Below are 26,987 nucleotides of genomic sequence, written 5' to 3'. Positions count from 1 at the left end.
GGCCGCTCCTATCGGGAATGAACCGCTTCCTCGAAGTTAGTCCCTCGAACTTCATGACAGCCCCCTTTTCCCGCTTGTGCTTGCGGAGGAGGCGAAGTATTATATCTTTAGAGCGAAGCAGCCATGCATGATCTTCTCCTGGTATTATTTCAGAGCTTAGCAATCTCGCGTATATATATATATATATCGTTCACAGCGAGAAACACAAGACTGACTCTGACAGCTCGTTAAAGTCGCATTACGCCCGTCATGATCACACCAAGGCGGATATGTGTTTAAATCTGTAGGTACCTTTTATATACTCGTAGCTTTTTTTTCGCCGTCGAACCTCGCATTTTCCTATAGTAGAGATGTTATTATCGCGCATTACATTGTCGTAAGTTTCGCCGCACTTTGATCCGCGGACGCGAATTGTCAAAACGGCTTTATCACGTAGACACGTGTTATACGCTCAATTATTTACAGTTACGTCTGTTTTTATTCTATATACGACAACTGTGTACGGATGTGGGAAAATATTTTCCCTTCACGCCCACCACGGGGAATATTCCGACGCGTCGATCATTATTACGAGGCTCACTTATTCATGAAATTTCCCGAAGCGAAATCGCGGGACCGAGTGAGGAAAACGCGTGGCCTCTCTCTCTCTCTCTCTCTCTCTCTGTCTCTGTTTAGCAGGACTTCTAGACGCGAATCTGCATACAATGGCAGGGGGGAGGGCGAGAGGGGGCGAGCTTGGCGCGAGTGTCTCGGTACGTCGTCATCTCTTGCCGGGGAACGCGAAAGCAATAATATAAGAGTGGCGTAGGGCGATAAATTTTCGAGCGTTTTTTTCAAACAGCCGCGTACGCGTGTGTCGTCCGTCATCGTTTGTTCAGCGCGGCTCCGTTCGACGCTCGAAACTACAGGAGGAGGTGCGTCTGGCAGCTTCATTTGCGGCGCATTCATAATTCAGGAGGAACGTCCGTGGAATAATTCGAGTGTCATATCTTATGAGAACCGAGGACAGCGGACTGTCGTTCCGCAAAAGGCCCCCTCCGTTTAAAGGCGGGACGAGCTCCTCGGGGCCGAGTTAAATTGGGATTCTTATCCGGCGGTTACTTGCCGGCTGCAATTACCCTTGGACCGGTTGCACCAACCGCCGATTAGCGTTAACTTTCGGTTAATAGTCACGTGGGCGGGAGTACGCCGGTGGGCACACGAGTAGATTTTCTTTTTATCTATCGGATATTCTGAGGCTTTCACGGTGAAATGTTCGGTTCGGCTCTCGAGTCGATATCGTGTCTAGATTCGTTCCCGTTTTCGTAAACGTTTCAGCTTCTTTCTTCTCAGGGAGAGGAGCAAACTTTCGAGTTTCCGGTTACTTACGAAGGACACGGCAAGCCAAACCCAGAAGCCGAGCCGAGCCTTTCTTTCCTTGTCCTTTTAAAACTCAAAATATTTGTATTTAGAATAAATCGTATTAGTGCTATTTTCAAAACTACCTTAAAATCTTTGGAAGAAATCGTGAAAAAAATATCTGAGTTTACACGTGAGTCGCAGGAACTCGACATCACCGTTGGGTGGTTGGACACATAGAGTGAGTCACGTACGGTTACAATGCCTGATCATCATCATTGTGATGGTGAAGGCTTAAAGGGATATCTATCATAGAAGAAGAGAGAGAGAGAGAGAGAAGATACACAGCTAGAAGTCTAAGATCGGTATAGCTGAAGTATAGAAGTCAAATGGAAGATGAACGGTTCTCGCTCGGGTAGCTCTCGCGATTCATTCATCGCGATCGGTTAGCGCAGTTGCGGTCAGGATTAATTTAGATTGCAACGAATGTGTGCGAAAACGAAGGAGCGTGGAAGGCACCGTGTCGGAACTAATCACGTGGACACGCCAGCCGCGCGCGATCGATTGGATCTTCCTCACGGCCGGGCCCTCGGCGTTCGAACCCTCGTACGCGAGCGCGTTTACACGTAACGTCTAACTAACCGCCGGCCAATCGGGAACTAACCCTGGCTAACCTCCGCTTGCGTTAACCTCACCGCCGTGCGTTCGTTAAGGCTTGATTATTCCTCGAGTTAAGTTGCCACTCTGGTCGGCTGCATTACAGGCCCGTGCACCGTCGGGGCCCCATGTCTCTCCCTGTGTCGGCAGCACAATATTCAGTCCGACGTATACACGCGCACGCGTGCACACGTACGTGGGATGTGTGAGGTAGCGACGTGCCGCGGCAGCGACCGCCGACATCACCGTGAAACCGGAGTGCGCGGAGTTGCGAAGCGCGGAATGCGACACGTGCGTTTTGAAAATTACATACTCTACACGGTAAAGAGTTGTGTGCTGAATTTCACGCATTTTAACACGTCCCAAAACGGACCCAAACGGCACACTCAGATTTGGCTGTTAATTTAACGCAAGGTGAATATTAAAGGTGAAAAGTAACACAAATATATTCTGTCGGGAATTAACGCAAAATTAATACGTTAATCGGCGCTGAAGTGCAAAATGTGTTATTTTAACGCGTGAATATCGGCACAACGATAAAATGTTGAGATAACAAACGCAATATATTGAACTAACACGAATATGTTGGAAGTTTAATGTGTCAAAAATTTTAATAAGAGCCGATTTTAACGAACGTATACAATATTTTTTACCGTGTAATGATAGGGGAATTTATTCGCGACAGGCAAGATTTAAATTATTATTACCTAATAAACTACCGAAGAATTTAAAAGAGATTCTGATCTTTTCGATATAATCTTTAACTCTTTAGATACCTTCCACACATATCCGTAGTTTAGAAAGAAACATTTTTCCCAAGTCAGAAGAAACGTGTTTAGAAGAAATATGTAGATTACGCGCGAAACTTGCACATGACAGATAGATTAACACGTTCGCTATTACCTGTCACACACGTGTAACACACCGATTTTCGCGAAAGACCGCCGTCACGTATGTATAACTTTTCATTCTATGTCCACATAAAGTCTGTTTTATTATATTATTAGATAAAACACGAAAAACATAGGATAGCCTGTGGTAAACGAATTTCCAGGTGAACGGTGGTGATAACGAAAGTGTTACGATCCACTTGCATTATTCGGAGACATGAAAAACGCCTATGCCATTAATTGTTTTCTTGTTTTAAATCGACGTGGAAAGTAAGAAAGTAGAATGAAAAACACACGATTTTTGTGACTCGACACATTTTCAAGAAGAAATCGTGATTTGAAATATCCTTTTGCGCGTCCCAGTAAATACGTAATGAACGAATATCTCCCTGACGCAAACGTTCGTTTTATTCGAGTTCATTTTATTTGATCCCGCGATCTCGAGGCTGCGATCAGCTGATTGAGCGCTACGATCTGCAAGTGTTTTCGCGATGCGACGCGGTTTGTATCTGGAACTGGCCGACGAGAGAGCTCGACGACAACGCACGTTGTCGTCCGCCAGGCGAGCGAAAGACCGCAGACAAAAACTGCGAAAGGTAAAACTTTCGTGTCGACGGCTCACGTAATGTCGCGTGCACCACAGTCCCAGGTTCCGTGCGAGCGCGCTACGTGCATACGAGAACGTGCCGACGGAGGAGGAGGAGGAAGTCGTAGCTTCATTTCGACGCGTCGTCTAGACAGATACGTTTCTTCTTATCTTGCGTCATTCATCATTAATGGCGAATTTTTGCAAAAGGTGCCCGATGGCACGACCGTCGCATTCGAAATGCCCCGGCAGTGTTTCACGGATAGAACACTTCCGCTTTTTCCACTTCGACGTCTGCATATTTATGCACGATCGTGTCTATGACTCGACTACCGTCTCGGAGGACAAATGCCGCAGCGAAAGATCGCTTTCTCTCCCCCTCCCCCTCTTCTCTCTATTCCTTTATTTTTCACTTCTATTTTTATTTTTGTAACTCAACTGCATTATTTCTCCATCTTGCGATTGCATGTGCATTTTTTTCCCGTAAGTGAACGCACTCGGAAGTCCAACTGACCCACAGATGCACGCGGACAAATAATTAGTTCTTAATTCTTAAATCAAGAATAGATATTCTCATACATAATCAAGAATATTATAATCTTCTCAGAAGACTTTTAGTCTTAATTTGATTGAATTTTTACTGATGGAAGTATTGCTCGAACTCGATGCAAGATTAAAGATCCTCCTAAGAACATTACAGTACTCCTTGCTTACATACAAGAATTCCCGATTTAAGACTGCTCCTTTTTTCCCGCGCACGAATAAACGAACGTGTTTCCTCGTTTTTTTAGCCACTAGCACTCTCAGTAAGCCGCCGCTTACCCTTGGATTTAACGAAGTAGCGTCGATAACACTCGAGAATCTCAGCTATAAAGCTGCGGTTATTTTATTCCTCGGAAAGTCACGCGCCCGCACTTACGGGTCAAGCTGTTCGAGGGCGAGGCCCTCGAATGAACGCACCTATCTATCCGTCTATCTATCTCTCCCATTCACGTGCTCGAAGTTCCCGAGATAATCCCGCGTTGATGAAAATTTATGTGAGCGCGGTGGCCGCGAGAGAAACCGTTTCTTTTCCCGCTTCCTACGTCACGTAAGCCCGAGATAGCCGACGATAAAGTATCACCCGTTCGATATCTCCCGAGCACTTTACCCGCCATTTCGCTTTCCGTGCGTATACGTTGTTACACACATATTATTTGCCGCTGAATCGCGACGATTGAATCGCCGAGCCGGTAATTATCCGGCGGCGGAGCAGGTGCGCTTGACAAACCGCGGCGATCGCTCAATCCAATCCCCGCGGGAGCACCTCTAATTCGAGCTGCACGCTCGAGCGATATACCGAACCGCCGCGCGTCCGGGCTAATTAGATCGCTGTCGGCCCGTATCTATCGGCTCCTCAATTAGACTCTCCTTTCCAGCTAATTGTTCGGTGGCTGACGCGCGGGCTCCGCGCGGTTCTTAATCGAGCCGAATGTTAACGGACTCGCGGAAGTCGCTCTTTCGGCCTGCCGTCTCCTCATTGGTCTTTTGCTCTCGTGTTAACGCGAAACCGGCTGGTGCACGTGCTCGCGAACCTCTCGGCCGAGACGCCTCCTCGCACGCGTGTGTGTTCTCTCTTTCTTCGCCTCTCTCGTCTCCCCCCCTCTCACGTCTTTCAACACCACCCAATTAAAAATCTCATTTATCTTTTTATCCCCTCGCGATATTAATTTCACTCTCTTTCCACTCTCGGCGTCCGCCTCATGAATTTCTATCGCCACCACCATTACTCCCCCGTTCGCCATTAGCGCGCGCCTTTGTACGGCTGTCNCCCCCCGTTCCTCGTTATCCTCCCGACTCCCCGTCACGGAGAGCTCCTCGATTCTCGCGCGGGGGATCCTCGAAATCCACGTCTCGTCCACGGCCGCCGGGAAATCTCGAGTTCAAGCGACGCGACGGCACGAGCAAGATTGATAACGTCTCGTCGGCTCTCCGGATTTTTTAAAATAAATGAGTATCAATTGTACCGTATGAGGAGGAGGAGGGGGACAGAGAGGCCTTTTAGGGAAATGGAGATTACATAGGCACGAACGAATCGTGCCGGCACAATTACGGGTAATGATACTCGCGCCTTAAGTATCGCGCCGGGTATGCTCGTACTTCCCCGACGTCGTCGGCTCGCTCGGAGAATGGCACTTGCGCACGGCGGCATTACTTAAGCTGTCATTTTACGCGAACGTTGATCGCCGTTTCCGCGATTAGCCCGGCCTTTTCCCGAGAGAGAGAGAGAGAGAGAGACGGTTCTTCGTCCCGAAGGATCTGACCGTCGCGACCGGCCCGATAATAATAATCCACGGTAACATTAAAACACTTAATCGCCACCGTACGTTTACGAAAGATCTAAATCGGCCGGGCGTCGGCAAAAGATCGTCCTGCAGCAGTTCCTCGCCCTGACGGGGCAGCTTTCGGACGGTATTCCGTTTTTACGCGAGAGAAAGGAGCGGAAAGGACTTTTGTGCGTGCGATCGATCGTGATTTCGCGCGGAGTCCGATGCAAGGCACGACGCTATGCAGATGAGCGGCGGCGACGACGGACGCGAACCGGCTAATTTATAGTCACGTTCACCGTAAAATTATTCACTTGTCGCCGTATAATAATGTCTGCATCCGCGTCACGTCGCCGTGTGCCCGCCTCCCGGCGGCGATTCCTTTTTATTTCTCGCACCGGCGGCGATCTCACGGGCGAGTCTCGCTCGCTCGTCGCGAGGAGAACGCTTCCTCTCCTCACCCCACCCCCCGTAAATCACCGATCGCGTGTCGATCGCGCGCGCGGAATTTGCAACACGCGCGGGAGATCCCAGGGAGCGCCGAAAGAATAACGCGCTCGTGTCGTGATGATTTAATTTCTTACCTCGGGGAAGAATATCGTGCCGCCAAAAAATACCGTGATTTCTCGATCGGAGGGTGAGGGAAGGAGAAGGTAACGAGATCGACGAACACCTGTGTGTGCTGAATTATGCGTCCGCGTTTTCCGCATCGGTTGCGACGGCACATTCGAGCGAGCGAATAACATTATCCGCGTCTAACCGATGCGTAACAATGGCCGTGCTCATTTGAATTCCGCATAATTACACGCGCATCGTCCCTCCCCGATCGAGCGTCGCGAGGTGTCGGCGCATTGGGCGATTAATCACTCGCTGAGAAGGGTATCGCTCGCCAACCATTTCCGCCCGCCCCGGAAAGTGGATCAAGGAGTGCGCAACGCCCGGTCTGACAGGCCGCCGACAGATACGAGCGGAGAGTGCAGCTTTGTTTCAAAATGATAGATGTCCCGTGAACGGAACATACGGCACCGCTGCGCCGTCATTGCATATTCAATTTGCCGTCGTTATTCGCGCGGAAGGAATGGAAAAGCGTCGCGATATTCGCTCGCGTTCAGATTATCGCCGGCGTGAACTCTCTCGCGGACTCTCGGACGAAAGTTCAGCCGGGGATGGTAAAGCCGGTGGAACATCGAAGCCGTTCCCGCGTCTTATCTCGGCGACGAACAATGGTGGCGAATCAACGGCCGGCGAAAGTTTATCGGCCGGTGCAATTTAAAAGAGTGACGTTGCTGAACAAGGACAATGGCCGCGGCGTGACACTAAACAAAACAGTGTCGGGGGATAAAGTGAGCGGCTTCGCTCGCAGAAGGAGAAACGAGAGAATCACACACATACACTCACGTCGCGATCACTCGAGGGATCGTTCCGACGTGTCGGCTAATAGCGGCGCTTTCGGCGGAGCGTTCGACGTGCGCCATCCAACATAAAACCGCCCCGCACATCACATTGTATAACTGTAATGGATCGCTGTCGACGTCGCTGTTATCTAACGCGCGGACGCCGATTGTTGTAACGCTCCCCGATCATCGTCCGATCATCGTCGATGCGCCGGTGCTCGATTAAAAAGAGCCCGGCTCAATTAACGTCGCGATGCCTATTCCGCGGAGTGACGCCTCAATGGAAGCATCGATCGGAACCGATCGCCTAGATAGATCTTCCTCAGGATCGTTAACACGGTCCTTCCACGTAGGAAGTCGGGGCGGGAGAGCGCGTTTCGCACCTTGCGTTCTCTTGGACGACCGTGACGATTTGTTATAGTCAATTAATGGCACTTTGCCCACCGACGATCGCCATTGTTTGCGGCGCATAAATCAAAAGGTGAATCGCGCGCTCGAGGCTGCCAATAACGGCGTAAACATATAACGACCTGCGCTGGTAGACAGTCATTATCTAAATAATGACTTGCGCGATTGAAACGAATCGTAAGGTGAATTTCGCTATCGTGCGGGTTACGAGGTAACCAGCGTTATCCCGCCCATCGTGTGAATATATCGCCGCCGATATTTCTCTTTTGTTTTTCGTCACTCACCGAAACAACTGGCAGTCAAGGCCGGTCACATCGCTCTGCGAATCTAAAATCAAAAAATGGAGATTTATCGATTGGACGTGAAAATTTACTTTAACGAGTATGGATGAATGTATAAGTATGTAGGAAGAGATTAAGCTCCTGGGATCGTAACTCAAGCCATACCGACTTATATCTCAGTTTTAGTTCGCAAAGGGTTAAAGGGAGTTAAAAGGGAGAAGTACAGGAGAGTCATAAAGTCATGTCATAAATTGTAACTTAACTATAAATATAAGCCGTAAAGTTATAAATTTACCTTCGAGTCAAGACTGCTCGAACCGGGTCCTACGGTACGGCGCGTCCGCCGGCATTGCTGCCTTCACTATATAGTCGCCAGATCTGAAGCAAAAATATAATTTTCTTCTGGTTAGTAAGTAGCGGTAAAGAGCTTGTTCAGTTTCCACGAGAATACGGAAGTACGGTGGTAGCAGGGAGGTAATAAGAAATGTAAGGTGCGATTATGTTCCGCAGAAAATGAATTTCGGCATTCCCACGTTTTCCAGACGACAGTGGACAATTTTTCACGAGCAAAATATAATTCTGTTTCTGCGATCGATGAAAGCGCCTTGCACCGTGTCTAAACTATTGAACTCGCGGCCGGTAACGTGAGATTTTACAGAAACGCTTTTGTTCCTTAATAATATAAGCTATCCTTTCTGCAACTCCTGTTTCTAAACGTTCAAGTTAAAGATTATATTTTGCTCGTGCAAAATTGTCCACTGTCGTCTGGAAAACGTGGGAAGGTCGGGGAATGCCAAAATTCATTTTCTGCGGCAACCCTGATTTAAGAAAGAAACACAATCGCACCTTATATTTTTTATTACCTCCCTGTACCACCGTACTTCCGTATTCTCGTGGAAACTGAACAAGCTCTTTATTGCTAATTACTAACTAAGAACAAAATTATATTTTTGTTTCAGATCTGGCGACTATATGGCGAAAGCAGCGATCCCGACGGACGTGCGCGTACGCCGTACCGGAGGATCTGGTTCGGGCAGAGCAGGCTTGACTCGAAGGTAAATTTATAACTTTACGGTATATATTTATAGTTAAGTTATAATTTATGACTTGACTTTCTATTAGCAAGATAAATCCCACGATAGAGATCGACGTCTCAGTCAATGATAGGAGCGATCCAATCGCGATTGAAACAAGATAGACATAGTAGGGACTTGCATGACGCTTAATTCACCATTCGTCAAGTAACAAAGCTGGCTTTGTGCCAGCTTCGTTCGAGAGATACTCGAGTCAAAATGTTGCTTCTACGATAACCCCAGATACCTATCGAACTTGAAGAATCAACGGAGAAAACCTCCACGAAACAGCGGTCAGTAGCGATTTGTAATCTATGTCTAGTCTACGTCTAGATTGTTGTCTTTTGCAAAAGAGTCTCCAGACTGTACGTCGCGTCACTGGGTCCTCCCAGTTTCGATAAGATCTATAGGTTTTCTTTTTGTCTTTCTTTTGTATAGAACTGAAATCTCGAGCCGAGTTATCTCGTGATCATGTCCCGCAAATATCAGATCTTTCCTCGGAGGACTATGCATTCGTCTCGACGACACACAATGTGACACGAGAAACTGTAAGCCGATAAAATGGGTAAACCGTCGGATAACAAAGGGCTGTCGCCGGGCACATTGTTCTAAATTTTGCAATCGATGACCCTCGAGATGCGGTCGACCGGTTGGTCCGGCCGACGGCGCCCACGCCGACATCATCCACACGTGCAGCGCACACACACAGAAACACACCGGGCCCTCTTCTTCCTTTTCCACTACCGATTCCTCGAGGCTCACGCGAGCTTGTCACGGTGTCAGGTACATAATGGCTGGAAACACCCACGCCTTTGCTCCGCACCTACAGTCCACTCGAGTCCGAGAAACATGTACGCGGTAACGCTTTGCGTTTTTCCTTGCGCGCTCGCCTCAACTTCGTCTTTGATCCGCGCGATTTGCAAAAAAGAAAGGATAGTAGTGGTGCATACGACTGCTTCGGCGAGTGTCGAGAATCGATCGTGTCAGGCCGGCTCGGTATTTTTCAAAGAAAGCGAAACTATGCTCGAGCCGGCGAGAGTCGCGATCCGTTCTCTGCGCGAAATGGCGAGCATAACCGTCAGCGATACAGCGTGAGTTTCCGATAAGGCGAGTATATTGTAGAAACTCGCGCGCGAGGCGTTTACCCTCCAGAGAGAGCATCCGGGATCTCCGGGAATCAATTTTTTCGGGGCGGTCTTCAAGGCGCGCGCGTTGACTTCCCACCGGTAGGAAAGGACGGTAGTCACGAATGCAGATCGAGGATACACGGTTAACGGAATTACGGAATCACGAAGCCCCCCACACCGGTAGCGCGGTCATCACCGTGCCGTTGCACTTTCCGGACATACCTGTTTAAATTACGGCCCCCGTTCGTCCAGCTGATAAGATAGGCAACCGATGCGCTCACCTCGCGCTTTACACTGATCGATACTTGATAACGTAGGCCCGTTAATGTCGCGGGATTCCAATAAATCTCACTTTTTACGCACCTTGCAGCACCGTTCGCGCATTATCTTAACCATCGTTCGTTCGTTCGTACGCGTCTGTTGCGATTTTTAATGTTCTAAGATATGCAATATATATATATATATATATATACGTGTATATATATATATATATACACGTTCCCGAGAAAGTTCCACTTGTAGAGATCGAAATTTTCTTTTAGAATAAAAATGTGAAATCTGCAAGGAAAACTTGGAATGATCTTTTTTAACGCAACGCTACATGCAAAAGAGCATCACGTTTCACTGAGGTGGGCGGAATATTTAAATATGAGCGGGTTATGGAGTAGTTTCTCTCTCGACAATGGAAAGTGGCTAACGCCCCGTGTACGTTTAAGACCGAGAAAATATCTCGGTGCGTATCGACATTATTACCCTCTCGCAAGATATCCCTCCCCCTCTCTCTCTCTCTCTTTCTCTCCCTCCCCCCTCTCTATTTCTCTCTCTCGCTATCGACGTCTTTGTGCGATTCTTAATGGCCAAAAATTAGTTCTCAATGATTCTGTTTTACCTTATACATTGACAGATAAATATTTTTTTTGTATTTGTAAATATAATCATCATAGTGAAAGAATTATAATCTAACAGAAAGCAAATAAAAAAAGATCTAATGGAAAGAAGATTAGATAGATAAAAATAGAAAAAAAATTATAGCCAGGAGGACCATTTTTATAATAAGTGCTATTATCTATGATAACAACTATCTGTCTTACATATATGTTACTACTTAGTTAAAAGCATAAAAAGGATACAGTTGGGGGCGGAAAATAACTATAATTCCTTTCCGTATATGTCATTCTTTATGGGAGCGTATAAAATTAGACAAAACTTCGGAAATTCTTTTTTTTCAATTTATGTGTCACCCTTTATAGGTGTATAAAATCCCACTGATGGAACATTATCAATTAATTTCGGCGCCAAACCTATTTTATAGCATCAGCGACGTGCATGTAAGGTTATTATAACTGACTATTACAATAACTTACATCACGGACACTTACTGGGAAAGTGGCTCTCCCGACTACTTTGCGATTAAAGGATACGCTTGGCGCCGGGACTAATTATAATTTTCTATCGGTGCACGATTCGAGAGTGCATCCGCGTTAAAAAGCCGGCAGTTGTCGACCGAGCGTCATCGGTAACGCGATTTCGGCGACTCGGCCCTTTCTGTCCGAGACGGACAGGTAGACAGGTCTGAGCTCCGCGTTGAGAGACAGTGCCGATTGTGGGCGAGCTCTCGGCATTGTCGTCATCGCGAGAAAGTATCTCCCAGGTAGACGGGTGGAGATTCAATTGCGCGCGTACAGTTAGCGCACGTGGGCGATAATAACGCCGCGTGCGTTCGCGAAGAAATGCCGACGCCCCTTTTGGTCCCTTTGCCGTAATCTCCCTTCGCGCGCATCGGGCCGTGCCCACGTCGGCCTGCCGACGTGCCTTCTCTCGCGCAGAGCCGCTCACTTACGGGCCACGAAGGGCAGCTCTTTATTTCTCCATTGCGCGCGACCCATTGTCGCGAGGTTAAGAAAAATGAAGCCCGCTCGAGAAACGAGGTCGAACTCATTGGCGGCTGGGAGCGCACGATTGGCCGATAGGAGGCACACATTACCCGCGCGCGCGTGTTTCATAATGCTCGGGACAGCGTAGCGTGTCACTTCGCTCGCGAGGATACGCGAGAGACTTTTCCTAGGCGTGCGCGCATAACACACACCCGGCGCGATGTCGCGATTAGAAAGGGAAAGAGAGAGAGAGAGAGAGAGTGACACGTACAGATTTATCGTCCCCGGCTTAATTGATTTTACGTCAAGTATCGTCGAAGTCTATCCGACGACGAGCGGATAACGTACATAATATTTCCTTAAAGATCAGACTTACCATTGCACTTCACAATGACGCGAATCGCGAAGGTAATCACGGGTCAACGTGGGCTTTACGATAGAAGGATGGAGGGGAAAGAGTCCGCCGCGATCTGACCGCACAACTGTCTCGCTCCACTCGCGATCCTCGGTCTCCGCATAATATTGGAACGACGAATCACGAGTCGCCGTCTCGTCGCGCCGCAGACCACAATCGTAAGGATTCCTACGGGAAGTGAATGTCGCTTTCGTCGTGCCCCGTGCTTATCGGCCGGCCGATTGTACTGACTCCGGCGCTCCCCCCCCCTCCCTTGAATCGTCTTTTCTTCGCCTCTCACTCCATTCATGCGATTTCACTTATGCCACTTAAATCGCGCGTCATCGCGCTCACCTGTCTCGTTTATTAAGCCACTCGGCTCAGCGAGCGAGCGCGCACGATCGCCTGCGCGATTTACCATTACGCATTGTGTATCGCTCGCGTCTTACCTGCGCATTTCGTCCCGCCTCTCGCAGCTAAGCCCCCGATCACCACCTCCGAGGCGGTAAAAACGAGGTAAGAAGCCGCGGTGTGTAACTTAAGAAACCTGGCGACGCTCGGCAAAATTCTTCGGCTCTCCCGGTCGGCCAGAAGAGAGAGAGAGAGAGAGAAGCGCACGAGGAGGAGCGTCGGTAGCGCGAGATTTATTAGATCGACTTTCTAAGCGCGAAGGAGAGAGGGAGACCTCCCGGCCGTCCAAAGCAATTCCGATATCGGCGGAATTTGCGAAATACGATCCGCCGAGCAGCCGTGAATGGGATCGCGAAGTGAAGTTAACTGGACTCGTTATCGGGTAATTAGCGAGCGGGCCGTTTCTCCTGTTTCCCGCGCTTCTGGATTCCTTTTAATTCGCGGTGGGAGAGCAATTTTACCCGATACACGATCAGTGCCGCTCGATGCACTATCGTTACCGCGCGCCGAGACGCTGAGAACTTGTATCTCTATAACTTGCTCGGCGATCAAGTGTGCGTTGATATGGGGAGGGAGGGAGAGGGACTTCGGTTAGAATTAACTCTACAATTTATCGGCTTCCGACCTACACCCGTGTATGTTAATAAAGCCTGCCGTTAAGACTCAGCGGAACACGCTCGAGAACGAGACGCTCCGAGTGGGATGACGGAGGTAAAATTGATACGATGTGAGAAGTTCGCGAGGGAAGGGGGGATTCGCGCCGAAGAGATATCCGGTTGGAGCGCGAGAGATCGCTGAATCGGAAGCGAGTCCAGCCTGACGTCGCCTGAGTCGCGTGAGTTCGCTTCGTCTGTTCGCCCGTCTTCCGGGCAATCGAGCGCGCGCAGCCCTGAAGTACCGGCGTGATGCGCCCCGAGGCGCGCAACGTTAAGGATCTTCGCGCGCCGTGGGACGTCGAGCGCGAAGATCCGTCTGCCGGGAAACGCCGCGGTAACTACCTTGCACCCGAGTTTCTAAGTAACCTTCCGCTGTCTCTCGAACCTTCAGGGTGCGAGGGGCGGCCTGAAGGCGGCGGCCGGTTACGCGCGAGAACTCGCCTGATCCTCAAGTATCGTTCACATCGCCGTTTTATCCACGCAACGACCGATCTCTCGACTAGGATCCGGTGCGATGTTCCGGTCAGTTTGCAGGATGAGGAGGAGGAAAACCCGAGTGTTCCTGCTTTTCGAAGAATTCATAATTTTAATGGATGTTTACATTTCGACGGTCGCAATTATCGCGGGGAAATGTTCGCCCGTCATCGGCGGATTTGGACAACTCGCTCGGACCGTGTCTTACTCATACATAAATTTTACTTCGCACAGGGGACGAGAGGCGATAACTGTTATCGCCCTGAACATCGTCGAAAAATAAACATACTTGATTAGCGACTACACGAAGATGGAAAAAGTTTACTTTTACAAAAGACGTTTCATATAGTGATAATACCGTTGCATTGCCAATCAATATCAATGTAATTCCAGTCGGATAAATTGTTCCCCCACTCTGTATTCCCGAGATACTATCAAAGCGGTGACAGTTATATCACCTCGCTCGATACAGCCCCCACAATGTTACGATCATACTGCTGTTATCGATAAACGTTTCCTCGTAAGGCGATACGCTACTACAGGCGGAACGTGCACGCGCGGCGGCCGAAGTGTTAATTAACGTTGGCAAGATAGGCGCACCGCAAACAGATCGAGTCCCCGTGTGAACGATACTTGAGGATTGGTTTACCGGATGAAAGAACCCGACGTTATCGGACGTTTAATCTTCGCCCGGTGTGGTTGCGCGCCTTTTTACGCCGACTGGCGCGGAACATGCGGCCGTGGAAATTGGAAGCGGGGGGCGAAGTCGCCGGCGAGATAGAGGAGGCTGAGTGATGACTGAAGAATGGGGCAATATGCTCAGCACGCGCTGTGGAGCTGCAGTTAGCCGACGGTTCCTCTCTCTCTCTCTCTCCCCCTAGAAGACTTTCCGATCTTTATCGCGGCTTATTACGGGATGTTTTGATTATCGCGCGGATTGCGGTGCTTTATTTTCTCGCGTCTTACGTGAGAAGGGTTAACGAGAGTGTCATCGTCGTGCACGATGCAGGCGCGAAATAACGGCGCGAGACGTCGGCTGAACCACGAGAGGGGTTGCCGGAGGAGTTGCGTTTCCGCGAGGGAGCTCCTCTGATGCCTCTTCGTCGGTCGGGTTCTCCCCTCCTCTTTTGTTGGCGCGTACTTCAAAAGAAAGCACGCCACGATAAAACCATTTATTTATAGTCCTCGCGCACTTCGGAACTTCCGAAACGGCGGCGGTCTCGTGAGTTTAGAAATTTACACCGCGTTGAAGAAAGTGACGCCCCCCGGGCGAATTTCGCTGCGGAGCCGCGATGATATACATTTTACGTTCCCTGCCGCGCAGGCAAAGACGTGCACGGCGCACAAAGGACGTTAAATCGGGTTCGGATCAAGACGGCCGGATCGGCGCGGATTACGAGCTCGTTTTACGCGCGTACGCTGGCCGGCGTTATGTCGCGCGTTATGACGCGGGTAAATTTGCGCGATACGTTCACCACCATCATCCAGTGCGCTCTCTCTCTCTCTCTATCTCTCTCTTTCCCGCTTCTTCTCCAGCCGACAGGATCGCGCGAAGATTAACGAGCCCGACGACGCAACGGGGGAGGCAACGATCGCTCCGGCGGTCACAGCAACCGGACGACGCACGCGTGATAGATCACGGAGTTTAACAATGCGGATGGATATCGTAACTCGCGAAACGGTTGCGCAATGATCGATGACACAAGCTGATACCGCAACGTGTTCATCCACCACAGCGGACGGCCGGCCGGGTGTGCGCTTTTTTCCCGCGCAGGTGACGGGAGTATATGAGTGTGCATTGTGTGTGTGTGTGCGTGTGTTATCGGCGCTTTGTTCGCCGATCGCGATGATCGCCTAATGATACATACGCTCGCGCGACGAGAACATCGATCGCGATTCTATCGGCGATGCTTACGATGTCATCGCGATCGCCTAATTACGCCAATCGTTTCCAGGCTCGCCGGCTAATTGCTTCGGAATCGACACGAGAGACTCGAGACTTCGTGAAATTCTTGGACGTATCAGGCGTGTCGAATGTTGTTATTTACCCTTCGGCCGTATTCTGGGTCAGACTGACCCGTGAGTTGTGTTTGAGGAGCCGTAGCGAAGAGAAATGCGTAATCTTCGGGCTTTTCCTACTCTCGAAGAGCTGTCAGAGAGCCGCGACTGTCTGTAATTGAACGTGACGGGGGCCTGAAAAGCCGGTTAATGTGTATTCGGCAGCCGTCCGAACCTGGCGCAGAGTCGGTTGGACTCATAGTGTGCGGTCAATGTTTTTTAATAATTTCAATTTAGCAAATCGCACATTACGATTTTGCGGTGCGAACGACTTTTTCGAAGTCTTTCGTGCGGCCGAAGGGCTGATTAATTATCATCTTTAATTTCGTGAACAGATTTCTCATGAATCAACGTTAATATAAAATAATAGGATGTAACCTGCAGAGTTCGTACGTTCTTCCCATCGCGGTGCACCGGAGGATTCAAAGAGCCGTGCGAAGGATTAGTTTGACTTTGCAAACCCTGGCCCGTAGTCCTCGGCGCAGGAGCGCATCTTTATGCAGCCGATGCGAGACAATGAGGCCATTGTCGCTCCGTCCGAGGTACGAAGCTGACCGGAAACTCATTGTTCTTGTCTCGTGTTTCAAGCGATCGCGGCCTGTCTGGCCGGATTCCGACGTCGCTAATATTAACACGTTGTTACTAGCCGGTCCAAGAGAATCGCGCCGGCCACCTTCCACAAGTACTCTCGAGGATCCGCTCGCTTCGCCGGCTCGCGAGTCGATCCTCCGAAGTGGGTATTTATAACCGGAGCAGAAGGTGGTCCTTTCTGGAATGCCTTCTTCGCCTACCTCTCTCGCGATTCACGCGGCGAAAAATTCCGACGTTTCCCCGTGACCGAATTTAGAACTTCGAGGGATACTTTCTCTCTCTCACTCTCTCTCGCTCTTTCTTTCTTTCCCCTTCTCGGTGTGTTCGTAAATAGTAGACGGTTCGTAAAACCGGGGACGAGGAACGCCACATAGAGGCTTACAAGCCGCACGTAAGAACAAACAACGTTACCCTCGCCGGGCTCTCGCGAGAGGAGGTTCGCGCGGCAGTTCTACATAAATCTTCCGGGTCGTACCGATTAATTACTGCAGGAAGCAGGGCCCTGTAATTAGATCCTGCTTGATGGGTTGCACGGCGATCTCGCACGGACAGTCTTCGACCCGGCTCGTTCCTACGGACGAACGCCGGGAGAAAATCCACGAGCGAAAGACGAACGGCTCGTTTCCGTTACGAAGCCGGATCGTCGATCGGTATTTATTTTTCGGTCGATTAATCCCGCCTCGACCTTTTTCCCGGCCGCGTTTTCTCGGTTTTTATTTACACGACTGTGCGGCTCGCGTGACCTTTGCACCTCTCGTTGTACGTTCCCGTCATACCGACGATGATTAATAATTAATAATTGAAGCCGTTCTTTTGCACAGCAATTATTTTCGTCGGTGCTCAACGACGGGCCGTTCGACGGTAATTTCGCGGACTCGCGAAATCGTGTGCGGTCGCGTGCCTCCATTTGCGAAACAGCCTTTCACGTTGCGACCCGGCGACTGTCCTTTCCCGGACTTTTCGGTACCCCTCCCCTAATTATGAGATCGTTGCGCGATTTACGGGAGAAAATACGGTTTAACCATGACTCAAGTTAAACCAGCGCCGGATCGGCTTTACGCTCCTACTTGGACTTCACGGAATGTTTTACGGCCGGCAGTAACTCCGTTAAATTGAGAAATTAAACACATCCGCATGGAAGAGTGGCTCGCGCGAAAACACGAACAGATTTTACGACGGCAATAATGTCGCTCTCCCGCGTCCGGATTACCAAGCCTGAACTCTCATCTGATCGACGCACTCTATTATTTATTTAAGCCAAACTCTCTTAAATTGAATTCACCGTCGAAGCGCTGTTACGTGTCCCGCGGCCGAATTATCAGGTGCTTGCAAAATTTCGTACCGATACTAAAGCCACTTTTATTTATTGATAGCAATGAGATGATATAGATTTTAATCCAAGTATTGGCCGCTGATGTCAATAACCTTTCGTCATCTTTCAGGCAACAGTTTGATTCCGTGCCGATAAGATGACTCGTCTTCTGAGATAATCCATCTATTTGTGACTTTACGAACTTTTGCAAACATTTAATACATACACGTGTCGTATATATATTCAATTATATATGTCGTATTTGACGTATTTGTACAGTAGCAGACTCAAGAGTTAAAGATTTCGAGTTCGAATATTCCAAGCAAAATCACTGGTAATACTTGAAGAGGAACGTAATTAAGATGATGAAAAAGAAGTAATATCTCTTTCCCACTGTTTCCGCAGTTAGATTCCTCCGGTTGGATTCAGTCATGAACAGACTTTTGCAGCGAAATTTTACTGATTCGCGTTCTTCTTGTAACTATAATCACCAGTGACTGCTAACTGCTTCTCCGTGATAATACACTGATTGCACTTTAGAGAGAGAGGGAGAGAGAGAGTAGCAACGCTAGCACGCGATATCGCGGGCGATACCGTATTGAATCCATCGTCTCTCGGCGAGCCGGGATGAGGTTAATAAGTCGCGCGATTAATGACTATTATCCGTCCAGAGTTGAGATCAATTACGCGGTGCGTAATGCAGACGTAGCGGTTATGCGGCACGAAAAAGCGCTCGCTTAATAGAACCATTTGCAATTAGACGGGCCGTATCGTACAGATATCGTAGTACGTATATATCGGGGGGAGGGGGAGGAGGGGAACGGGAGATCCAATTATCTCGCGCCCGCGCGAACAAATGTTTCCTGTCCGGCATCGCGGCTCGGTCGCATAAATTCTTGGCGGGTAAAAGTCCCGCAGCGCGAGATAATAGACGCGTTTCGCGAGCAAACGCGAGCCGAATCGGCGCGTTATCGTCCCGTGAAATACGTCGTGGGAAAGCAATCGCCGCGGAGCATGTCGCAAAACCGCTGGACTTATCCGTTCGCCCGCGCGCGATCTGATCGATCTCGTTCGCCGATCGATCGCCGACTCGATCTCGCGCGGTTTCGCCACCGGCAGACCCGAGAGAAAGAGAGAGAGAGAGAATTTCACTTGCGAACGGACACCTGTGCGCCCCGCCGGCGCAAACTCGTAAACTTTCCACCGTCCGTAATCTCGGACGGTGGATCCGTAATATTAAGCTGACTTCATCCGCCGGTCTCCGGGTGGTATTAAAGTAGATTTATCGGCGGTACGAGCGCCACCCGATTCGGCTACCAATGAATGCCGGCCGTAGCTACTAATCCGACGAGAGTTAATGCGCGGTTTTTGCGCGCGCACGCCCACTTCGATATCACGCGAAAGATGATACGGAATATTATATGGGTGCAAAATGTCGGCGATGTCCGAATCGCCGATCGGTCTTGAAGGCATCAACGTAAAAAACAACGTAAAGATGTATCTGTAAGAGAGATAACGAGAGAGGGAGGATAAACATGCGGACGCGATCCCGACGATGACGAGACGAAAAAATTGGACAACAGCGATGTCCGGGCGCATCTTCGAGGAGCGTTCAACACTCGAAAGATAGGAGCGAGGTGAGCGGGCACGCGAGGAATGGTTTGCGAGATAATCCTTGCGGTAGCCGCATAAATCGGAAACCTAAGCCGAGATTAGTTAACCGTCAAAGAGAGCGTGTTTTGACGCGCAAAGCCGCGGCGAAGCGAGCGATCCCAGCGCGCGACACAGCACTTTGTATCGCGTCAGCCGGAATTTACATCGGCACTTAATTTCCTGTCACTTTGACGACACACCGCGGCGAGGCGCGCGCGGAAAAGTCCTTCCCTTCCTCCCGACATCGCGACGTCGAAAGTAATTTCAAGCGATATCTATATGAGTCGCGTAATACGACACTCAAAACGCCATAGGATCTCCAACGTAGTCCGCAAAGTAACCCATAAATCACGGCCGGAGCTACCGATGTATAAGTTATGTGAGGTCTGTTAAGGAACGACGCTCAAACGACTTCCTTCTTCTTCGAGTTTAATCTCACATCTTGTTGACCCTCGCTGGACCAACCATAGTACGCGCGCGCGACTCCCGATTATTCCGTCCATTCACTAAAAGGACTATCGATCGGAGGCTGTTTCTTCGTCGGTTCCTTCTTCTTTTTTCTCTCTCTCTCTCTCTTTCTCTATCTATCTGCCTTTCTCTCCTTTGCCCCTTCGCTTTCGATCTTCGTGAAACTTATCTGCGCCCGACAAGAACTGGTTCCGCCGCCGACACGCCGATTGACTTTTAAATCGGTACTCCTCGCGTCGGCGAATCGATTTCGGAGACAAGTTGGCCGATCGAGTGAAATCGTAAAGCGCAATTGCGACACGTTCATAATTTTCCCAAAGGGGGACGCGCTCCCTCTCTATTTTTCGCGAGGCTGCTTCTAGTGGCGAGATCGCGCCGCATTGCAGCGAGGACTTCAATCGTCCGAGAATGTACTTCACAAAGACCGCAAATTTCGCGTCTCGTTCAAATCGATATTATCTCAACAACTGCTATCACGAGCGATCCGCGAAGCGCAAGATTGATCACTGTACTCTATCATCACTCCATACATCCTTCATTACACGTACACATACATACACACATATACACATTACATGTGCCTGTGTTATATGTCAGATTTTTATTTACCTCGACAAGGACGAATTTATTCAAATCAGAAGAAACTGATTTAATTTTACGATGACACAAACATGACGTCCGTCAATTCACACCGCTGTATTTTCCAAACAAATCGTTCAATAATTCGGAAATTTGTCCATAACGTCTGTATATTAGTCTTTAAAACCATATTAGTTTTTCATAAAAATCTTACATCTATAGTTTAGAAGATATTAAAAATAGAATTAAAAAATAGCATGTTAATCTTAAAGTACACGTATAAAAAGTGGCGGCTTTAGTTATCCAATATCTCAGTCTCTTGAATGGTTAAACTTTTACTAATTGCGCGGGCAATGAGTCGCATAACATTTTGATATACCCGCTTTTTCATACGATTTTTTCCATTATTTTGACGATACATCCTTGAAACAGCCGCGTGAGCGGTCGATATCAGCGGTAATTCACTTCTTTCACTTCCTCCCGATGGCATCGCTCGCGCATTTCCACGATTCCTCGAGCCGTTGGGACCGGCTCGGCCGGCGCGCCTCGATTGACTTTGAAATCGGGACGATCGGGGTCGAGATTCTCCGAGTCACTCGGTCTCTCGAGCGAGTAAAACGCGGGTCGCCACTAATTTCTGCACTTTTTACACCGGATCGGCCGGCTGGCCGACGTTACACGTGCGCGTCGTCGCCGCCGCCGCCGCAGCAGCATCATCGTGCGCGTCTGGCCGCACATTCCACATGCCGGGATCGAACAAAAAGGGCGAAACGCTCCCGCGCTTAACTTCCTCTCTCGCCGCTCGTTGCGCCGAGTCGCGTTGCGCTGCGATGCACGCGCGGTGCCCCGACGCATCCTGATCAACGGGCGAGTCGCCGCGAGGGGAGCTTTACGACATTCCGCGGCCGCGCGCTCGTGCCGCCGAGATGAATTGACCGGCTGCATTAGCGTGCGTATGCTAATTAAGCGACCGTCGATCTCTGATCTCGCCTTACCGCTCCGTATCTAATTACCCGAGCGATGAGCAAAAAATTACGGCTGTGTGGGTGAGCAGCGACATCAGGGCTGAGGCTCCATGGGAACGCACCGCGATAAATCTCAGCCGCTTTACCTCGCGATTTATGTACTTCGCGGATATTCGACGTCATTACCTACGCGCTTCCTTCCTCCGCGGAGAAGGTAGTACGAATCGCGTGTTCATGGGGAAGGGGGACAGTTTTTAATTCTTCCTTTCTTTTTCTGACAATTTTACACCGAGAACAATTTTCTCGATTAGATGATGCATCCGATCGTTAGGTTTACTGTCCGACCAAGTGACAGATACTTTTATCCGATGAAGTCACCGATGCGATTATCGATGAGACCTAATTGGAAAATTAGTCGCTGTTTGCATATCCGTTGTAACTTTTATCCGATGGAAGCATAGCTTGATCGGATGAAATGAAATGATCGAACATTGCACTTAATCGGTTATCCGTTTATTTTATAATCAGATGATCCGATCAGACATGATCGGATATTTTCCTCAGTGTAAGATTGGAAAATTTTTCAAGATTTTCACTCCTCTATGTGTCGATTTTTCTTTTCGTTAACACAAAAGAGACACAGAATTAATGAAATTTTTTTTAAGGTTCGTACAACAGTGTGTTGATCCGTTTAACGCGTCGGCGATTCGTACGCCATCGGCAGTATGGCAGTGAACCGGTCGGCCGTGTAATGTTAATTAATACGCGCAGCGGAACTACAGAACCGGCGTGACTCGGGCCGATCGTTATCCAGCGCAAGTACGTGGGAAGTAGGTATCGTTAATCAGTGTAGTCGAAGTCCGGAGCGATCTCCGCGGCGAAAATTTGAAACGATTTTCTTTCAAGTGAGTTTAACCTCGGAAAAAAGAAAGATATGCAGAAACCATTAAAACTGTGCAAAACATATCCGATATTAACGTAGATAACGCACAACCTGTCTTTCCTGTTTATTTATATATTAGTATCGACGAATTTTCTACAATTTTCTTGTTTTTCACGTCTTTGCTCTTTTCTACTGAGATTAAACTTGAAGAAGAAATTCTTTCAATTTTTCCCCGAATATTGCTCCAAACTTCAACCACATGTTACCCGATGTTCCCGGAAGCTTCGCATGTACTTGCAGGAGCGACGAGTTTCCTGCATGTCAAAGTATGCAAACGCGTGACATTGGAAAGAAATTACCGCCGCCGACCGGCGACGTACGAGCGCGCGCGTTTCAAGACGCGAGGATATTCTCCGGTACGTTCGCCGTGTCGAAAGTCGATGGTCGGTATGAAAAGTGAATTTTAGTAAACGGGCACTCTCTCGAGGGAAAAGTCACTTTCGAGACTGTAGTCTGAAAGACTCGGGACGTCGATGTTGGGAAGGTCAATAACACTCGCCGAGGCACCACACACGCGCGCGCATACATCGATAACGCGATATGATAGTTTATCAAACGGATAGGAATCGCGGATAACTTGATAGAAACCTGTATTTAGCGACGCGTAGGGGACAACCTGCTCGCATTGACAGAGTCATTTAGCTGCCGCCACATCCCCCGTGCCGATCCGCCGGCGGCGAGATTCGAATCTGGTTCGGAGCGGGTTGAGGGCGAACCGACGCGCATTGATTTACAGCGAACTTCGTTCGCGGAACGGCGCCGAAATTACGGTACCGGAGTTACGTGCCGATCCGGCGTCGTCGTTTCGGATGGAAGCCGATGAAGACGCAGCGCGGTAAATTTTTGCTAAAAAATACGCGCGCTGCAGCTAATTACGACCGAGCGCTGGCTCTTTCTCTCGCGGTCTCCGTTAAATCTACGACGCGCACGTGAAAAACCGACTGATCGGCTTATCTGAACTAATAAAGCGTCGATCGAAGATCAAAGGACGGACTTCGTCCTCCATCTACCGATGGCCCGATAGCCCGCAAACTCGATTTACCATAGGCACTTGCGATCCAGGAGTCGACGCGCGGTCTAGTTTCCGATAGCTAATTCCCGTGTAATCTCCTCGCCGGCGGGGCACTCGACGTTAACAGTAACGCGATAAAGATCTCGATCGTGCGGGAACGCCCACCGATAATCGCATGCAAATCGGCCTTAACACTTAGCGCGCGCGTGCCCGTGAAAATCCGACGCACGCCAGCCAAAGACGCGTTCTAACGCGTGTCACGGACCTGTCAAATGTATTTTTTTTCTCTGTTTCTTCTTTCTTCGTTTCATTCCGTCCGACGAGAAAATGCGGAGACCACAGGAAATTATACAGGAGGAAGGACTGAGCTTTCTTATGCCGAACGTGCAATTAGTACCGTCGCTCGTCGATTTCTACGGAAACCCGCGCGGAGAGAAGGGATCCTTCTATTGAGACGACGATGTGCGATCGGACGAGGACATAAATCTGTAGAGAGTTTCTAGCTTTGAGCGTCGGAGAAGAAAGAGAAAGAGAGAGAGGAGAGGGCCGGGAAAGAGAGAAGGGGGTAGATGAAGAAAGCGCTGATAAATACGGGCTAGCCTCGGCGTAAGATGATATCGCTCAGAGAAAGACACCGTGTATCAGAGATCGAGACTGGTTGATGGACATCGGATACACCGGTATCTCCCGGCTCCCATCTGCCTCGGTGAAACAGCAAACCCTAGACTAACGAGCGACGGTCGATTTGCGTTCTGAATTGATTTACATATTTTCATTTATAAATTATGCTAACGAGAGACGCGCTCGCACAAAATGCGCGCGCCGCTGCACGAAACGATCGAAGCCGTTTAACCTTCCCGACTCGGTCACCGGCTTTAGCCGACAGCTGTCAATGCTCGTTTATGTCCGCGCGTCGATTTTACTCGACGGGAGAAATTAACACGCCTCATTCCATAATGACTCCATTATTAATTAATTACAATCTCATTATGGTTCTGAAGGCTCGGAAGAAAAAAATCCGGTATTTTGCTCATTTCTCCGCGAATTTTTTCGGCCTCTCGTTTCTTTTAAGAAGATAAGTACTCTCGCATTTATCGTTCTCGGCCACTGGGTAAAAAAAGGGCTCAAGATCGGCGTTTAATCTTCCTTCCCTCGGACACGCAAGAGAGATCGCAGGAACGTTTTCCCGGATGCGTTATTCCCGCGTCTAGCGATCCAAGAGGAACAACGCGACTCATAGCGACTGTACGGCTAACGGCTCGTTCCCCTCCGAGGAATCCACAACGCAATAATGACGCTTGCACGACGGATTAATATTCCCCGGCCGTCTTTAGGGACTGAACGTCTTGATCCTCTCCTCGAGAAACGGACCTCCCTGCTTCGAGAATATTGTATGTTAATTACGCGCGAGCGCGAGCGCACAAAGCCCACATTGTGATACCGCAGGCTCGCTCGCAACCCTCGCCCCCATGCCGAGAGAGCATGCGTGTGGGTGCGATGACGAAGCGGCTCGGCTTTTAATTACTGTCGGACGCCGGGAAATAATTATTGTTGCCGGGAGGCCGTGAGGCTCGCTTCCCGAACGAGTCGATTAATCGAGAATTCGTTACGTTTCGGGGAGGGCTTAGGCTTTATCCGTCTTACGCGCGCGCTCTTGTGCGGCGCAACGTCGTGCGCTAATTACACGCCGTGCGAAAAAAATCTCTGTGCGACGATCGTCCACCGAGAAAGCCGAGAACCTCTCGAAGTCGTTATCGTCGTTATCGCTGACCGAAACGCGCACATGACGAGAGGACTGCTGATATTTCTCTCTTTCTCTCTCTCTCTCTCTCTCTTGATATTGTTTATATTATGTATCAAAATTCCTGCTAACGCGACAACTGTTCGCTGACGTTGTTTAGTCTGCGCTCTCACGAGATACAATGATCCTCCGTGACACCCGAGACACCTGATAACTTTTTATATCGCGATCCCAGGCGCGTATATTATAACGTCTTCGCCGCCGCCGTCTTCGTCGTTTGCCCGCCGGACGCTTTTATTGCGCTCTTTTCCGCAATGACGACATTCTTCGTGAGCGAACGGCGGACGACGTTAACGGGAAACGAGGTCGACGTTCCCTCCGCCAAGATAATGAATATCCGCGCGTAAATGTCTCGTAGATCGAAATACCTTTTGACAGGTGTGCGCGGTAGTCGCGTAGAAACGTATCGTACGCTGCGAAATGTCACGGAGAGCGGTGTATAATAGCGGGATAAGCGACGCGGCTCTCGTTTCACCAGCCAGCACCGTCGACATAACATTTGACGAAACCGTTGGATTCGCGGAAAGGTCGCAGTCAGGGAGGCGAGGTCTGAAAAGGTCTCGAAAGATTACCGGGTGCATCCTGTCTCGAGCGCGGGTCCGCGGGATTTTAATCGATCGGGTCGAAGGGGTTGTCCGCGAGGAGGTCGTCTGCGACTCGCGGTGGAACGCGTAAAGAAGTCTTGCGAATGTGATAGAAATGTAGCAGAAAGACAATTACGAGAAAAGTAGGAAAGTATAATAACTGGAAGAGCAAAGCGTCGAATGATATAATCATGACGAGAAGGAACGTCGAGAGAAAAGCCGGGGCCATTTCTACCGAGCGATGGAACGATAATGCGATGCGGCCGAAAAATCGAAAGGAAACACGGGATATTCGTCCGAGAGACGTGCCTCCGACACGGTTCACCGATCTCCGGCGTTGCACGTGATTTCGTGCCGGGGTTCCTCCGTGTTTCATTCACGAAGCAGCGCCCGGAGCGAGATACGGGCGAATGTTAATGAGGCGGCCGGTCAGCTGCTCGATCCCGCGAGAGAGGGATAATCCTCGTGGAAATTAAATTCCGGAATTCGCCGTGGTCCACGACGGGACGGCGACTCACGGCGAGTGAATTTCGAAGAATCCGCTCTCGCGGAATCCGACCGTCTCCATTGGCATTATGGAGATCGCGCGCGCCTCGATACGTTCCACTTCCTACGCTCCGGGTATCACAATTACGCGGCGCAATCGTCACGCGAAAAATGACGACGCGGGGAAACGCGAGCAGACCGCGCCTACATTTCAACAACGTTTTCCCCCGAGTTATTTTATCGCCCGACCGGATAATAAACGTGATCGATCTCGTTTCCCCGCTCGTGTTTACGTGTCGCGATTCATTTTCTCAAATTACCCCGAATCATTTGCGGTACAGCCTAACGAACGCGAACGAGAGAAATGATTGAGCCGCTGTTGAGCGAAACCCGCGCCCCGATCGCCATCGGCGACAACCTCGAGCTGACTTTATACCATGGGCGTGGAGTCGCGAGCGTTAGTTGCACTCCATAAACATACCTACGGCCGTTCCACGCCACGTTCGACCGACGACAAAAATTCGAAAACACGAGGCCGACCGAATACCTCGTGTCGCGCGCTGTTATACTCATGCCGACTGGTCGCATCCAGCAGGAAGTACGTTAGAGTAGTGATAATGGAAGCACGCGAAGAAAGCCGAGACGAAATTCTGCGACTACGTGAGT

General features: G+C 49.6%; 1 protein-coding gene across 2 annotated transcripts in view; it reads left to right on the top strand.

Annotated features, from left to right (window-relative positions):
* Positions 1 to 26,987, top strand: part of LOC106741093 — a 111,027-nt gene that overhangs the window by 74,286 nt on the left and 9,754 nt on the right. The window contains exon 4 of one of the 2 annotated variants that reach the window (XM_014612737.1): positions 8,820 to 8,915. The exons of the other annotated variant lie outside the window; for it this stretch is intronic. Coding sequence (XP_014468223.1) covers positions 8,820 to 8,915 — 96 coding nt within the window. The remainder of the gene's footprint in view (positions 1 to 8,819; positions 8,916 to 26,987) is intronic. 2 annotated transcript variants of the gene reach the window in all.

Source organism: Dinoponera quadriceps, unplaced genomic scaffold (assembly GCF_001313825.1).
Source record: "Dinoponera quadriceps isolate SergipeBrazil2010 unplaced genomic scaffold, ASM131382v1 scaffold367, whole genome shotgun sequence".
Classification (NCBI taxonomy): domain Eukaryota; kingdom Metazoa; phylum Arthropoda; class Insecta; order Hymenoptera; family Formicidae; genus Dinoponera; species Dinoponera quadriceps.
The sequence above is the reverse complement of the archived record's forward strand: the minus strand, read 5'-3'. Positions and strand labels throughout refer to the sequence as shown.